The sequence below is a fragment of the Symphalangus syndactylus genome, chromosome 6 (genome assembly GCF_028878055.3).
Source record: "Symphalangus syndactylus isolate Jambi chromosome 6, NHGRI_mSymSyn1-v2.1_pri, whole genome shotgun sequence".
In the NCBI taxonomy this organism is placed as follows: domain Eukaryota; kingdom Metazoa; phylum Chordata; class Mammalia; order Primates; family Hylobatidae; genus Symphalangus; species Symphalangus syndactylus.
The window spans coordinates 135,929,612-135,945,256 of record NC_072428.2 but is presented as its reverse complement, the minus strand read 5'-3'; the positions used below and the strand labels follow the sequence as shown (position 1 = coordinate 135,945,256).

The window sequence follows — 15,645 nt, the reverse complement described above, 5'->3', positions numbered from 1 at the left end:
CCTAAGGAGCACACAACCTAGATCCCTAGCATGAACAGCAAAATGGAGTTCACGCTCTTTGAGAATTTAATGCTGCCACTGATCTGACAGGAGGTGGAGCTAAGATGGTAATGGTAGCAATGGGGAGCAGCTGGAAATACAGATGAAGCTTTGCTCCCCAGGCCACTGTTCACCTCGTGCTGTGCGGCCCAGTTCCTAACAGGAACCCCTTGGGGTTGGGGACCCCTGAGATACACAGTTTGGCAGTCAAGTGCATCTGTGGAACATACAGCTTTTGTAATGCTGATGTTTAATAAAACTGGAAAAACATATTCTGTCTTATTAAAGATAATAAATGCTTACTGCCTATATTTCTTTTTCTTTTTCTTTTGGAGATGGAGTTTCACACTGTCACCCAGGCTGGAGCGCAGTGGCATGATCTCTGCTCACTGCAACCTCTGCCTGCTGGTCTCAAGCAATTCTCCGGCCTCAACCTCCCAACTAGCTGGGACTACAGACACACACCACCATGCCCTGCTAATTGTAATTTTAGTAGAGATGGGGTATCACTATGTTGGCCAGGCTGGTCTCAAGCTCCTGGCCTTAGGCAATCCGCCTGCCTCGGCCTCCCAAAGTGCTGAGATTACAGGCATGAGCCACCGTGCCCGGCCCGACTGCCTATATTTCTAACCAGTGAAAATTTCTTTTCTGTTTGCTGATAGACAATTAAGCGGGATAATTTACTCTTTCAAAATTTTCTTTTCATTACATGTTTAACAGAAGACTAATTCCAAAACCACTAAATATCTCATCAAAGTGACTTCCAAACTTGGCCAATGTTGGAATCGTGAGGTTGTCCTCTTTTTCTTGGAACAGTCTTTTCCTGCTGTTTGCTTGGCTTTTTCTTTACGTTTTAGCTAAAATGTTATAATAGAGTTTCCTTAATCACTCACTGATGACCTTACCTGTGCACTAATTGGAATGATTCAATAATTTTAATTTCTATGTTGTCATACCTATTCAATAAAAGAGAACTTTAAGGTAAATTATTAAGATAAAATATTATAAAATGGACAGTGCAAATAATTTTGAAATTAAGAAAGTATAAATAGGATAGGTAACTTCATAGAAGCATAGAATTAAATGGCAATTTTTAAACTAAAATGTAGAAAATTGAATGTGTTATGTGGAAGCTGATAAAGTGGATAATAAAGAAAATAACTGGAAGATACTTTTAGTTCCAGGCCTAGATGTTAATCTTTCAAAAACATGCTGATGCTCAATGCATGTTTCTGAGTAGTCCCTCTTTACCCATTTCTTAGGGAGCGGTTGACACAGTACAACTCCAGGAAGGAAACGCTTGAGTAGCTAGCATGGTTTGTCTTTCGCTCCACCACTTGAGACTTTGTCATTTGAAAACCCATATGTGGAAACAAACAGTATGAGAGATCCTCTAAATACTGTAATTATACACATATAAATGAACAAATAGCAGATCTAAAAGCTTTTTTTGAAAAAAGGCCCTATTGATGCCAATGTGATAAAAAAACAATGTAATTTTTATTTGCAATATTCTGAAATCTCTCTTGGAAAGTAGCTACATGATTCTAATTTTGCCAAGAACACATTTTAAATTCCAAAAATTGATATGTGGGGTGATTATACGGTCTGTAAAACGAAAATGCCTCAGATTATTGCATATAATAATTACCTATTTTCTCACAATATGAAGACTACTCAAATTGCAGTAATATTTTTCTAATATACTTTGGGCAAAGAGTAGATAATAAATTAAAATTTAAAAATGTTTTATTTCACACTGAGCAAATAAGTATAAACTATCTTTTAAAATAACTGTAGTTGTCCTATTACTTTTAAACAACAGTCCCTTTAAATATTTCTGTTTCATTTTTGGTTTTGACTTATACAGATATGTCAGTTTTAAGGCAGTTTTTTTCTGTAATACCAAGATTACTTACAGACACACTTGTTTGCAACTAACATTATATTACAATCATAATACTTCTTACTACAATGTTTTTAGCTATAAAAACACAACAAAGAAATGTATATTTGTTGCTATAACCTAGCTATATGCACTTTAAGGAACAATTTGTAAACAGAGCTAACCCATTTCAATTCCATTTTCAATTGTATTTATTTAACACTGGTTGTGTACTTAGAAATACTTGGGTAATTTGGAAGACATAAGTAAATATAAATCACAGTGTTTTATCTTAAGGAATGTGTTTGCCTTCAAGGTATTAGTTGGCTATCTATAAAAGTAGTAGCGACTAAGTATTAAATTATATTTAATTAGATTCTATATTTGTCTTCAAGTATTTGACGGCAGTAGAATATTGGGTAAATATTAAGCTTTTATTATCTGAAAAGCCCAACTAGAACTACTGGCTGGAATTTATGGGAGTGTAAATCTGTGTCAAGGTAAGGGAAGAACTTAACAAAAGTAAGAACCATATAAAAATGGAACCAGTGAGCTTTAAAATGTTTGAGCATCCTGATACTTTGAATATTACAGCACAGAGGTATTTGGGCTAATTTCACGTAATGGTATAATGCAACCAGTACAGGACCTAGTATGATGAAACATGTTTACTAAAGTCTAGTTCCTTTAATACAACCATTCCCTAATACCTATCAACCTAAGGGAAAAAGTACAGGCTCTGCTCATGCAGATTGTGGACTAATAGAAAAGAGAGTAATGTGTTTTTAGTAGGCATCACACAGGGATCATTGTGAAGAATATAAAATTTGAAACAGGCTTCGCTAGACTGGCCAACTTTGAAATGGTTCAGAAGCTTGTACTAAGTTGCAAAGGTAAGGATGAAGAGAGAGTTTAAAATATAAACAAATAGAATAGAAGTACCTATTTTTATACTTATAAAATTATATTTTTGTCATATTAAAAATGGAAATGAAATTCATTGACATTTCATAACAACTTCAACAATATCAACTCATCTGCTGGATTATTACACACTAAATATATATAATTATCAAGTTTTTCGGAAACTACAGCTATCATTTAGAAGATTTGGTGACATCTTAAGTACTCTATTTAAAGTACTTGTTAGATGCAATAATTATTTTGTTGACACATGTCTTTAATTTGCATGCAGATAACAAATAATTCTTAAGATAATAGCTTGTGGAAAGGACAGTCAGGCTTGGGTTTAAGGCATGTGATCAGCCATGTGGCTTAAGAAAAGCACAGAAAATCTTTTAAAATAAAATCCGGTAGAAAAAGGGTTGCAGAAGTTGTAAGCTTTCACAGCATGGTTTCAAATTTCCCTTATGATAGATATACATTTACTTATAAAATGAGGAAAATATCTGTGGTTTATTATTTGAAAATATATTTCTTGCCTTCCTTCTGTTGTCAATACTATGGGGTAATTTCTCACTTTAATATCAGATAATTGGAGGTGGTTTTCATTATTTGTGATCACTGTGTTCCTTATAAGTCCAGAAACCAAAGAATTTGCCTGCCGCGTCTTAGTATTTCACCTGTGATTAGAGCAAATTGCCACAGGGAGGTGGTGATACATCAATCTGCTCCAAGATTCTGAGGCCTGGACCGTAAATGAGTTTCCTCTAAATCAGCATAGATAAAACAGGAAAAATGAAAGGAGGGGACAAAATGTAAGAAGGCGTAAGAGAAATATGATTTGAAACAGCATGTTGTGTTGGAGAAACTGCAAAGATCTCAGTATGGTTGGTTAGATTATAGGGTGCAAACGTTGGGTTAGGAGGAGACTAAATTTAAGAGACAGGGAAGAACTAGAGAAATGCAGTACTATAACAAGATTTGTGTTTTGGGAAAGTATTTCTGGCACAGATATAGATGATAAGTTAGAGGGGGAAAGATTAGAATCAGGGAGACATACCAGGAGGCTACTAAATTAATGCCTGGAGGGAAATGCTGAAAATCTTAACTATAGAAGCTGTGATAGGAATGGAGAGCAGGGGATGGATACAAGAAATATTTAAGCATTAGGACTGGCAAATATTTTAAAGACCAATATTTTCCCACTGCCATGAAAGCAAAAAAAAAAGTTACTTTCTCAACAGCACTCTCAAGAAAAGCTTTATGGATTAGCTACCGTATGAAATGAATACTCAAAACTGTGCTTATAGATTAAACAATTATCATCTTTTAACTTTAGTAATAGCAATCATATTTACAGTTTCTGACACAGACTTCAACATTTCCTGAGAACTGATTTAAAAATAGCTTTTATGTATACCTGACAAAGCATTTTAAGAAATATTTTACATAGCTTTAAATAAATGTTTTCACTACACGACTATTACATGTATTTCAACAGTACTCAAATGATAGAAGTACATTGCAAAAGTACCTTATTGTGAAGAAGAACACAAATGACATATACGTTATGATTTAATGTGCTACCATTGAAAGAGCTGCATTCCTCGCTTTATTTCAAATATATTTCTTTGTTTTTCACCAGTGTAATTTTTAAGTCTCCAGAACATATGACAATGTCATCAAGGAATAAGTAAACAAAAAGATAGAAACATTATGCCAATAGGCTTTTTCCTTTATATACAAGCAATCAAGCCTTAAAATGTTGCCTAGATGCAAGCTGAAACTTCTTAGAGAACTTGAACACAGAGACAGCACTTCACTCTCAGCCAGCTGTGCCATGGTGAAGAGCACTGGATCTGGAAATAGGCCAAGCTGGTGGCCCAGGGAAGTTACTTCGTCATGTGTCTCTGATTTTTTCATTTGCAAACTGAAGCACTGTTATAAGAAATAAGTGACCTAGTACACATAAAGAGTAGTGCCTGATTTGAAAGGCTAGGAAGAACGATTTAATAAGAAGTCAACACAAAAATATTAGCTATTTATGAAATACAAGCAGAACATTTTATAAGTATAATATGTACTGCTGCCTGGAGTTCTAGAAAAGGACACTCATTGATTGACGCTGAAAATGTAAATTGTTGCAGAATTTGTGGAACTCAATCAGGCAATATTTATTAACGAAAAAGTATACATCTTCTTTGATCAAGCATCCCTGTCTTTGGAATCAATTCCACAAAAATAACCCCCTCAGTATCTAGAATATTGGAATAAGGTTGTTTTTGTTTATGTTCTTAATGGTAGAAGCAATGTTAATATCCCACCATGGCACATTTTTATCTCTGACATGGTACTATTTTTATTTTTGTCAACTGAATAAAATAATTATTCTTTCTTTTTTTTTTTTTTTTTTTTTTGAGATGGAGTGTCGCTCTGTCGCCCAGGCTGGAGTGCAGTGGCGCGATCTCGGCTCACTGCAAGCTCCGCCTCCCGGGTTCACGCCATTCTCCTGCCTCAGCCTCCCAAGTAGCTGGGACTACAGGCGCCCACCACCACGCCTGGCTAATTTTTTGTATTTTTAGTGGAGACGGGGTTTCGCCGTGTTAGCCAGGATGGTCTCGATCTCCTGACCTGGTGATCCGCCTGCTTCGGCCTCCCAAAGTGCTGGGATTACAGGCGTGAGCCCCTGCGCCCGGCCAAAATAGTTATTCTTAATTCTGTACTGTGGACATACAAAACCACAATTAACTATGCTAGTATTTCTTTTTAACTAATCATAACTTAATAACTTAAATGCTTATGTTAAGATATACAAATAAAACTTACATATACTACAGAAGTTCATGACGCATGATGAAATTTCATTTTTGGAAATTTCATTACTGCCATTGAAAATCTCTTCTACTGTAAGTTAAGCATTCTTTTTGTTTGTTTGTTTGTTTTTGAGACGGAGTCTCGCTCTGTCGCCCAGGCTGGAGTGCAGTGGTGCCATCTCGGCTCACTGCAAGTTCCACCTCCCGGGTTCACGCCATTCTCCTGCCTCAGCCTCCCGAGTAGCTGGGACTACAGGCGCCCGCCACCACACCCGGCTAATTTGTTTGTATTTTTAGTAGAGACGGGGTTTCACCGTGTTAGCCAGGATGGTCTCCATCTCCTGACCTCGTGATTCACCCGCCTCGGCCTCCCAAAGTGCTGGGATTACAGGTGTGAGCCACCCTGCCTGGCCTCATTTTAACATATTCTTTAGGTATGAGGACATTAACCAAGTGACTTAAATCATAAGTATACTTTATTAGCTGAAAAACTGCTGGTGGTGGCACTATATATAACTTGAGTAAAAAAATAAAGTTTTATATTAAATACCAAATCTCATGGGATTATACGTGGCTGTCTGGCATATTGTGTGGAGAAAGATTCTATGGCCATATTCAAAACCACTGAGTTAAATACCATGATGAATTAGTAACATTAGTATTGATGGCAGCATCGAACTCATTGTGTTATTGTTGCTATGAATACATAGAAAAAAACTCCTGAATCATGTTTTCTTCAGTTTGTTGGCATTAAAAACATTAAGCTAGTATAATCATTTCATAATCTAAAAACCTGATAGTCATATTTTATTGTCCAGACATATTTTTATTTGAACCAAAAAACGTTTCAAATACACTACATAAAAATTTATATTTTAAGTTAGAATTTATTAGCAATTAAGTAATTTAATGCATCATAGGCCATTATTTAACATTTACTTAATAAATTTTTAAAAATAAGACACATAAAATATGCTATAATTTCACTATGTGACATAATTAGGTGGAAATGTTTTCATGTAGTTCTGTTTATGAATTTTTGACCAATGTCTGAAAAATACATATATATATATATATATAGACAGTCTATACTTATAATATTACTTAATAATTTGGTTCCCATTAAGAGGTGACTGCTTAGAAAAATGAGTTAACAGTGATAAAATTTAATCCACATGTGTTTTCTGTTCAAAATAACTACTTGAGTCTATGATATAGAAGTGACAATAAACACCTTTTAAAAAAAAAAAGTTCTGGGATACATGTGCAGAACGTGAAGGTTTGTTACACAGGCATACATGTGCCATGGTGGTTTGCTGCACCCATCAACCCATTATCTACATTAGGTATTTATCCTAATGCTATCCCTCCCCTAGCCCTCCACCACTCAACAGGCCCCGGTGTGTGATGTTCCCCTCCCTGTGCCCATGTGTTCTCATTGTTCAACTCCCACTTATGAGTGAGAACATGCAATGTTTGGTTTTCTGTTCCCGTGTTAGTTTGTTGAGAATGGTGGTTTCCAGCTTCATCCATGTCCATGCAAAGGAAATGAACTCATCCTTTTTTATGGCTGCATAGTATTCCATGGTGTATACTTGTCATATTTTATTTGTCCAGTCTATCATTGATGGCCATTTGGGTTGGTTTCAAGCCTTTGCTATTAAAAATAGAAGCACCTTTAATTTTAAGAGAATTTTCTTAGAGGTTTCATTTTATTTGGCATATCACGGTATTTCACCACTTAATAGACTGTTTTTTAACAATACAAATTGTGCCTATTTTTTTCATATATTCCTTTCAAATAATACTATACTTGAACAGCATAGATGACATTACAACAGTAAATAAAAATTATGAGTCCAAGCAAGATTTTCCTTTTCACATACTATTTCAATATGACATCTAATGCATAGAGGTGAGCAAATCCTTTCTGAATTTAAGTAAACTTTACATAGCTGGATTCCATCTTAGATGTCCCAGACAACACAGGTTTAGTGACTTTGACAGTGTGTATGCAGGTCACACCCCTATTGCCTGCCATTTTCTATGATTCACATTCCCAGATCACCATTCCAGTGCAGATGAAGAAGGGTGTGAATGTACTAGAAAAGGTAAGGAAAAAGTTATATATGTTTGGGGAATTTTTCCTGGTAAAAGTATTCTCAGAATCTAATTTCACCTCTTTCCTAAACATAAAAACATTAAAGCATATATCACTATTTATGTTTATGAGGGTATTTCAAGCAAACCTAAATCACAAGGTAAATACAGAATACAGCCCCCAGGAGCTCCTCTGTATTTTTTCAACATTTTTATAGTATGCCCAAAATATGTGATCTTCAGCAGGCAAATTCAGAGCCAACAACCACATCTTTATATCTAGATTTCCTACTATCAGGGGAGGCTTTAAAATCTGCAGTGTCATAAAAAATCAGCTACTTCAAGCTGTTATTATGAATAGCTACCTCCAAAATGAACTAAAGAAGAGTTTAAGAAGATATTTTTCAAAACTTACAATGGAAGAAAGAATCAACTTTGTTTTCTAAGTACAAATACTTTGTTGGAAAGAATAATTGGCTTAAAACATTTAACCTTCATGATTTTACAGAAGGATCATAAAGTAACAGCCAACTAAAGGCATATATAATTTACTAAATAGTTACATGGACAGGATGCAATTGGATGTGTACTGGCTAAAGTTTGTAAATAGGCTGTATTTTAAATGGCAATGTTATTTACCACAGATAAAGAAATGGCATTCTAAGCATCTCTGTAAAATAATACCACTAATAGCACTAGGTAGGAATATGAATGAATGAATGAATGAATGGGAGAGTTTGGAAGTCCTAACCAGAACAACACCAAATCTTCAACTCAATATCAATGGAAAAACCAAGTCTTATTCTTTACTGGTTTCTAAACTATGCAGAAATTATTTCATGTTCATTTAGTTTAATATCGATCTTATTGTTGGCAATTTCAATATATTTGTGGTTTCACTGAGTACAGTAAATGTCAGTCCCTTCTCTGAGTTCTAGATTAGAAAATAACTCACAGAGAGGAAATAACATTCTTTATAAAAGTATTGCTGATACGAAAGAATAAGGCTTAAATGTGTGATACAGTGGGATTCATTAACCTTATTTCTAAAATTAAACAGAGTCTCAAGCCATAGGAAGAACCAAACACCATAAGGCTCTTCATGCTATCACTATTAGTGCAGAGGCAAAGCCTGCTTTTATCTATCGTTCAAAAGAATCTATTCTTTCTGCAGGCAGCCTGGAAGGAGAAAGGAGGGGCTGAGCTAAGCACACCTAGGTCCTTTTCCCATAGTCACCAAACAGATAAGTAACTCTACCTAACGTAGGAAGGAAGGGATGAACTGTAGACATAGACTCTAAGAGGGTGATAGATTGACTTTTCTTCCCATAAAAGGAACTGTTAGGATGGAGAAAGAGGAAGCACCTCCACATTCCAACATCCTTATCTGCTCAGAACTAAAACATACAGGTTCTACAGAGCCCAGGAGATGGGAAAATCCAGTGTTTTAGTGAATCACTCCGTTACAAGTATTCTTTTCAAGGCTTTCATTTGAAAATTAACAGCTGTATATAAATGATTGCATCATTATTCTTACTTATGAAAATGGCAAAAATAAGCATATAATTTATTTCAGCAGCCCAATATTGGTTGTAGAAATATACCTTATGTTTCTGATAACTACTTATCTTAAAATATGTATCTCTCTAGAAACAGGTAACAGCCAGTTTCAGATACTGGTATAGACATAAATATAAAATTTTATTTTATTTCACACAACACTGGTTTTAGGCTTAAAATTACTATATATGCTGTTTTATAACTTTGCAAGTAGTAAAAAATGATAAAGTAAAGCACTTCTCAAATCAGGACTAGATATGGGAAAATCTCTAAAGTACATGTTTTATTTCTTCATCCCACTGACATCAATCACTAAACAGACAACTTGCACAAGTTGCATCTCCATATGTTTAATATTTTAAAGAAAAGCACATTTGAATTAAGAATTTCTGAGCCTACATTCTCTCCTTATTCTGTATACCATTTACAACAAATACAAAAATCTACTTCTTAAAAAGAGATGACAAGTGTAGACATGTCATATTTCTTTTCTTTCAATCATAAAAAAGATTCACAAGACAAGAAGCCTCATGTAAACTTTAAGAGATTTGATTAAGTTTTTGTCTAGAAGAATTTACTAATAAGGAACAGTGAATTAAATCTCAAATAAATTATAGAACTTGAAAGGTTTTGCCACTTAAAATAGACAAAAAACATATATCATCATGGATTTCTTAAGAATAAGGATATATTTTGAGAAATGTATCCTTAGGCAATTTTGTCTTTGTGCCAACATTATAGAGTACACACTCACAAACCTAGATAGTATAGCCTACTACACACATAGCATAGACTGTATGGTATGGGTTGTTGCTTCTGGGCTACAAACCTGTACTGCATGTTATTATACTGAATACTATAGGCAATTATAACACAATGCCTCTTTGTGTATCTCATCATATCTAAACATGGAAAAGATACAGTAAAAATATAATACACAAGATGAAAAATGGCACACCTATATATGACAGCTCCATTATAATTTTATGGAACCACCATCATGTGGCCAATCATTGAACTGAAATGTCATTATGGGGCACATAACTGTAAGATTTAAAATATGATATGCACCAAACAACTTTGATATCATCTAAAATGATATGTTGTAAGTTTATAACTGCATAAAGGTTAATAAGACCTAAATTAAATTTGTGGATTAATTTTTTTACCCAATTTTGCCATATATTGATGGTAAAGAGTAAAATTTGAACAATGATTCTTATTTCCTGAATATCTGTGCCTATAATAAAATCAAGATTATATATTTCTCTCCAATTAGTTAATAATTATTAGTTTGCATTAAGTAAATAATGTACTATGTTTTATCACCAATGAATTTTGCTTGCCTAAAGCTCCTTTTAAGTTTAAATTGTTTTCATTAAGACACGTTCATTACTATGTTCGAGGTCTCTATAAACCAGCAGTATTTGTTTTTATATGCATTTACATATTTTACATTTAAAATATACCATTTTGGGGGAAGTATATGAATTGAGGAATAGAAAATAGGCTAATATACTATTGCTTAATATTGTTGCATTAGTTACTTAAAATAATTGCACTGGAAAAGACCTTTCTATAAACTTGTAAACAACTTAAATTCCTTGAATGGTGTTTTAGAAAATATATAAATATACACATTTTTACATATAATATTTATATAGTGCTATATTAAATATGTATCTATGTACTTTATAACATGTATTCAAATGTTTTTATAAAATATATGTGTACAAATACATATATATTATACACATATATTAATGTGTAATAATAAAATCATATTTGTTAGAGAATATTTGAATCAATTCAAAACACATTTCCCAAATGTGATGGTCAATGAATTATAGGTTAATAGTTCTCCTAAATGATGTAAATTGGCCTTTATGAGAGATCATTTATTTAAGTGGAAATTCAGTTAACTCTAAAAAGTGAATTTATTAAACGCTAGTTTAAACTCCTCATCATTTAGAACTGCACCATGAGGGTCTTTATAATATGTTCAAATAAATGCAACTCCCTAAGAATAAAAGATTTTCTTTAAACTTCCCACGTGTTTCCTGTGTATCTACATTTACAGAAAGGGAAGATACACGATTCGTTCCATCAGCTCAGCAGCAGTTCATTTTCACTATCTGCAAAGAAATTAGATTATATTTTTACATAACCATAGTGATGAGCTTTGTTTTCAAGTTTATTCTAGTCTGCTTGTAAAACACATAGTATTAACAGTTTTTATATGTGAGTCGACAGAGAAAAAGAAATAAGTCATAAGCAAATACATATTTGAAATGCAGTTGTTGTGAAATAAGTATTTTCTGTCCCTCATATTAAAAAGGTATCTAGGAACAGAAAGTTTTAGCATACTCATCACATTTTAAAAATGTGTACCAAAGAAAAATGATAGTTTCAGATTTTCATGCTACTTTTTGTCTTGTGATGACCTCTCCTGGTTGAGTTGCTCATTATCTTAGATTCATGTAGTTTCCATCTTTCTCTCCTTTGAACGTTTTATATTACGAATATAACTATCATACTTTCCTTTAGAGCTATATATAATGTAAATACAAATGTTCATTAATGTAAATTACAATTGATATTTAAAGTACTGAATCCATGAAGCTCATTCTAATCAATAAAGTTCTGTAGCATCCTTATTATTTAATTCATTTCCAGAATATATGACAACTTTGCATTTTGGTCACACAGCTTAAATTCAAACGAAATAAAAAGCCACCTTAATTAAGCCATTACACATTTTTAAACAATAGAGAATAAAAGCCAAGTTAATAAATATCTTAATGGCCGTAACTATTAACCATCTTAAAAGTAATTGTTTCTATGTTCTCTGTCTTCAAATTCTAACTAAAAAGTTAAAAACTCGGAAAATATTTATGAAATAACTTTTTCTATCTTAAAATGCATTAACCCAATGGCTGCCAGTGTTCCATTTGCTACGCATGGCAAATGTTTCAGATGGACCCATCAGAATTAAAGTATACAGAATGACAGAACACAGAACCCAGGAAAAGCCCTGGATATGAGGACCTTCAATCAGTGAATATAATAAATTTAACACATAAGGAGTTTATTTTCCAGGAAAAGTGGCAGGAAATTCTATATAACCAGACCTTGAAATGGAAACAGGAATTTCATCAAACTAGTTTCCCAATAATAGAGTTACATATTTGTGTGAATATCAACAGCAAGCGTTATATCCCCACAATTTCTGTTTAAATTTATAAAATTGACACATTTACTATATTTAACTCTTTGTGATTTAACTTGTGTTACAAAAAATGCTATATAATGTTTTCAAGTACATTACAAACTTAGATTACCGGTTAGTTTATCTCCTTATCTTTAAACATTGTGAGAAAAATAAAGCTAATACTGTACCTAGGAAGATATGTCAAAACAGTAATACTGGCTCATCACTGGATATTATATAGTAGATTCCTTATTACAACTTATAATGTCCTTTTTCAATGCTATTCCTGTTGATATTTACCACTACAATAAGAAGATTATTAACAAAGATGCATTAATACATCCCAAAATCTTATAAAAAAAGAGAAGACTACTTCGCATATGACAAATTCTGGAAAATATTAAACTTTTCTTTTCCTAAATGGACAAAAAAAATCTTCCTTTTAAACTCTGAAATCTCCATGATAATTCTTTACCAACTTACTCATTCTCAGAAACTAGTATGCGCTTATGAATATTATCCTAAGATTCCTGTAGGCAGTCTTTCTAGTGTTTAACTCTTTCTGAACCAAAGGAACAATCATGCATTTCCTCTCCACATGCACAGTATGCACTTCTAAAGGAATGCAGAAAATGGGCCAGAATCTTCCATTTCTTTCTAAACCTCATGAAAACATGGGCAGTCTTAAACACACACACACACACACACACACATAAAGTTGATTAAAATGCAGAGATATACATATTGAATAGAATTATTTTCCTGAAAACTCTATTAAGAATCTGCTTATTACTACATTAACGACGCTTTGCACTGAGTGTCCCAAGTCCCGTACTGCATCAGTCATATCCATGATATCAAAGTATCAAAGAATTAAAGCAATTTCAGTTACAATTTCACTGCCTTCCATTTTAATAAGCAAGTACTAAATGGGCATTAACTTTTTAAGGGGACAGGAGAGGTTAAAGAGACTCTATAGTTGCCCAAACTGTTTAAAACGTGCTCCTCTTGTTAACCTCAACCCCGTGATCGTTAAGTTATAACCATAAATAAAAATAAGAAACTTGGTTTTGCCATGGTCTTCACTTTTCATTCACTGACCTACCTAAGCCAAATGCAGTTAACTCTCCCTGCACAAACAACTCCTAAGAAGCTGCCATCTACACCAGTCTCTCTAGCCAAGCTCTTGCCAACCGATCACCAAGACCAGGAACAACTTTCCAGAAACATCACCAGCGTCACAGCCCTATCTCTTCGAAAACAGAAACGCTGGGTTTCGAGTTTGCCTACTGCAGTGGTTGCAAGTGTGTGACAGCGGAGACACACACACATCAGGGTGGGAGCACTGCTATGCACTTCGGAGTTGATACCCTGGTGCCAAACATCAATGCCGCACTGAAACTGCTCCAGCGCAGAGCGAGGAGACGGCTACTTACGGGACGTGGAGGGAGCCGTCCAGGCTCTGCAGAGGCAGCTGCTGACAATCCACAGCAGGAGCGCTGCCCCGCAGCCGGCGCGCGGAGCCGCCAGCATCCTTCGCCTCCCGGCCGGCGGCGCTCCAAGAGCTCGCTGCGGAGATGCAGTCCGTCTCTCCGTAGGGTTCTTGAAGGGAGATGGGCTGTCCTCAAATACGCGAGGAAGCCAAGCCCCTCCCGCTTCCTCTTCTCCCCTCACCCCCCACCGGGCTCCAGTTCTTCTGGGCTTGGAGCGGCAGGGGAGTCTCAGCCTTCGTTCTCCCTCCGTGCGGGTATTGCCTCTTGCACCGTGTGCCAGTGCAATGCCGGGGGAGGAAATTCAAACCAAGAAGGCAAAGGAGGGGGAAGAGGGGAGGGGACGGACACCTACCCCGCCCTCTCCTTCTCGAAAAAAAAAATCACCAAAGGACGGGGGAGGGAGGTAATCAGAAGAGCGGAGGCTGCAGAAGAGGAAGGCAGAGCGACGGGGACGGTGGTGCAGCTGTTGCCACTGCGGGCGAACGCTCCCTCCGCCGCCGGGCAGCGTGACTCGGGGGGTTTCAAGTCGCCCGTCAGCTCACATGGAGAGCTTGTGTATGTGGGGAGCGCGCAGCGCAGCCGGGGCGCACGCACGGCCTCAGCGCTGCGCGGCGCGGGGAAGCATCTCCCGGGCGGCAGAGCGCTAGCAGCAGCAACGGCCGCGGAGAGCAGGAGACGCTGCCGCCACCAGCGCCTGTGAGCCCGGGCGGCGAGCGAGGCGGAGGGAAGCCCTCCCTTCTCTTCCCCTCTCGGTCCCCTCCTCGGCTCCTCCTCCGCCTCCGCCTCCTCCTCCTCTTCCTCCTCCTTACCGTACCCCTCTGGCTGTCAAAACCCTTCTGCCCTGCCCTGGCCTCGTTTGAAAGCAAAAGGGAGACTGAGCCGACCGGCCGGGGTCCATCAGCTGGGGCGGGGGCGGAGGAAGGAGGCGCGCGCCTCTCCCTTGGCGGGAGGTGATGCTGTCCGCGGTGCTGAAGTTGGGGATTTGCGGTGTAATCCTAGAACCCTGCTCCAAACCTGGCTGCCCCCCACCCGGCTGCAGGAAGGAGAACACCCTCGCTCGGATGCCTTCTCCTTTCCTTCTCTCCTCCCCTTCAGATAGAGATGGTACAGGCTCCTGGAGCTCCGGCCCCCCGGGAGCCACAATCAGGCGTCCGACAGGCAGGTCTTCCGAGTGGTCCTAACACCAAGTGACGGTGCTAAATATCCCGACTGACTGGAGCAGCGAGGGAGGATTGCAGATGCCGTTAATGCACATGTTTTCAATATGTAATTAATTGGTACTCATACATATGCACACGTACACCAAACACACGCTGCTACCAGGAGAAACTACACTTAGGCAAACACGCATACAAACACAAACACAAAACGGAAATACATAAGCAGGCATATGGGTAACTACTTCAAGGTACCTGAGGCATTGCAAGCACTAAGAATTAAGAATGTTGAGAGAGACCTACATTTTCTTTTCACATTTAGATAATTTTAATAATAATCATCAAGCTCTTCTCCCCAGCTCACAGCTCTTCACACTCTACCCTCCATATGTTTTTCTTCCATCTAGTCTACTTAAAGTATTTGAATTCTTATGTCTCTGCAGAGCCAAGCATTCCACTGACTTTATTGACACAGTTAAAAATT

At 36.6% G+C, this 15,645-nt stretch overlaps 1 protein-coding gene across 2 annotated transcripts in view; it reads right to left on the bottom strand.

The window, feature by feature from the left end:
• The window catches only part of CNTNAP2 (contactin associated protein 2), a 2,323,962-nt gene extending 2,308,783 nt beyond the window's left edge, over positions 1-15,179 (bottom strand). The window contains exon 1 of one of the 2 annotated variants that reach the window (XM_063641685.1): positions 13,948-15,179. In XM_063641685.1, coding sequence (XP_063497755.1) covers positions 13,948-14,044 — 97 coding nt within the window. In that variant the 5' untranslated portion in view covers positions 14,045-15,179. The remainder of the gene's footprint in view (positions 1-13,947) is intronic. The other variant, XM_063641684.1, reaches the window with a different exon arrangement.
• Between the last annotated feature and the right edge of the window lie 466 nt (positions 15,180-15,645).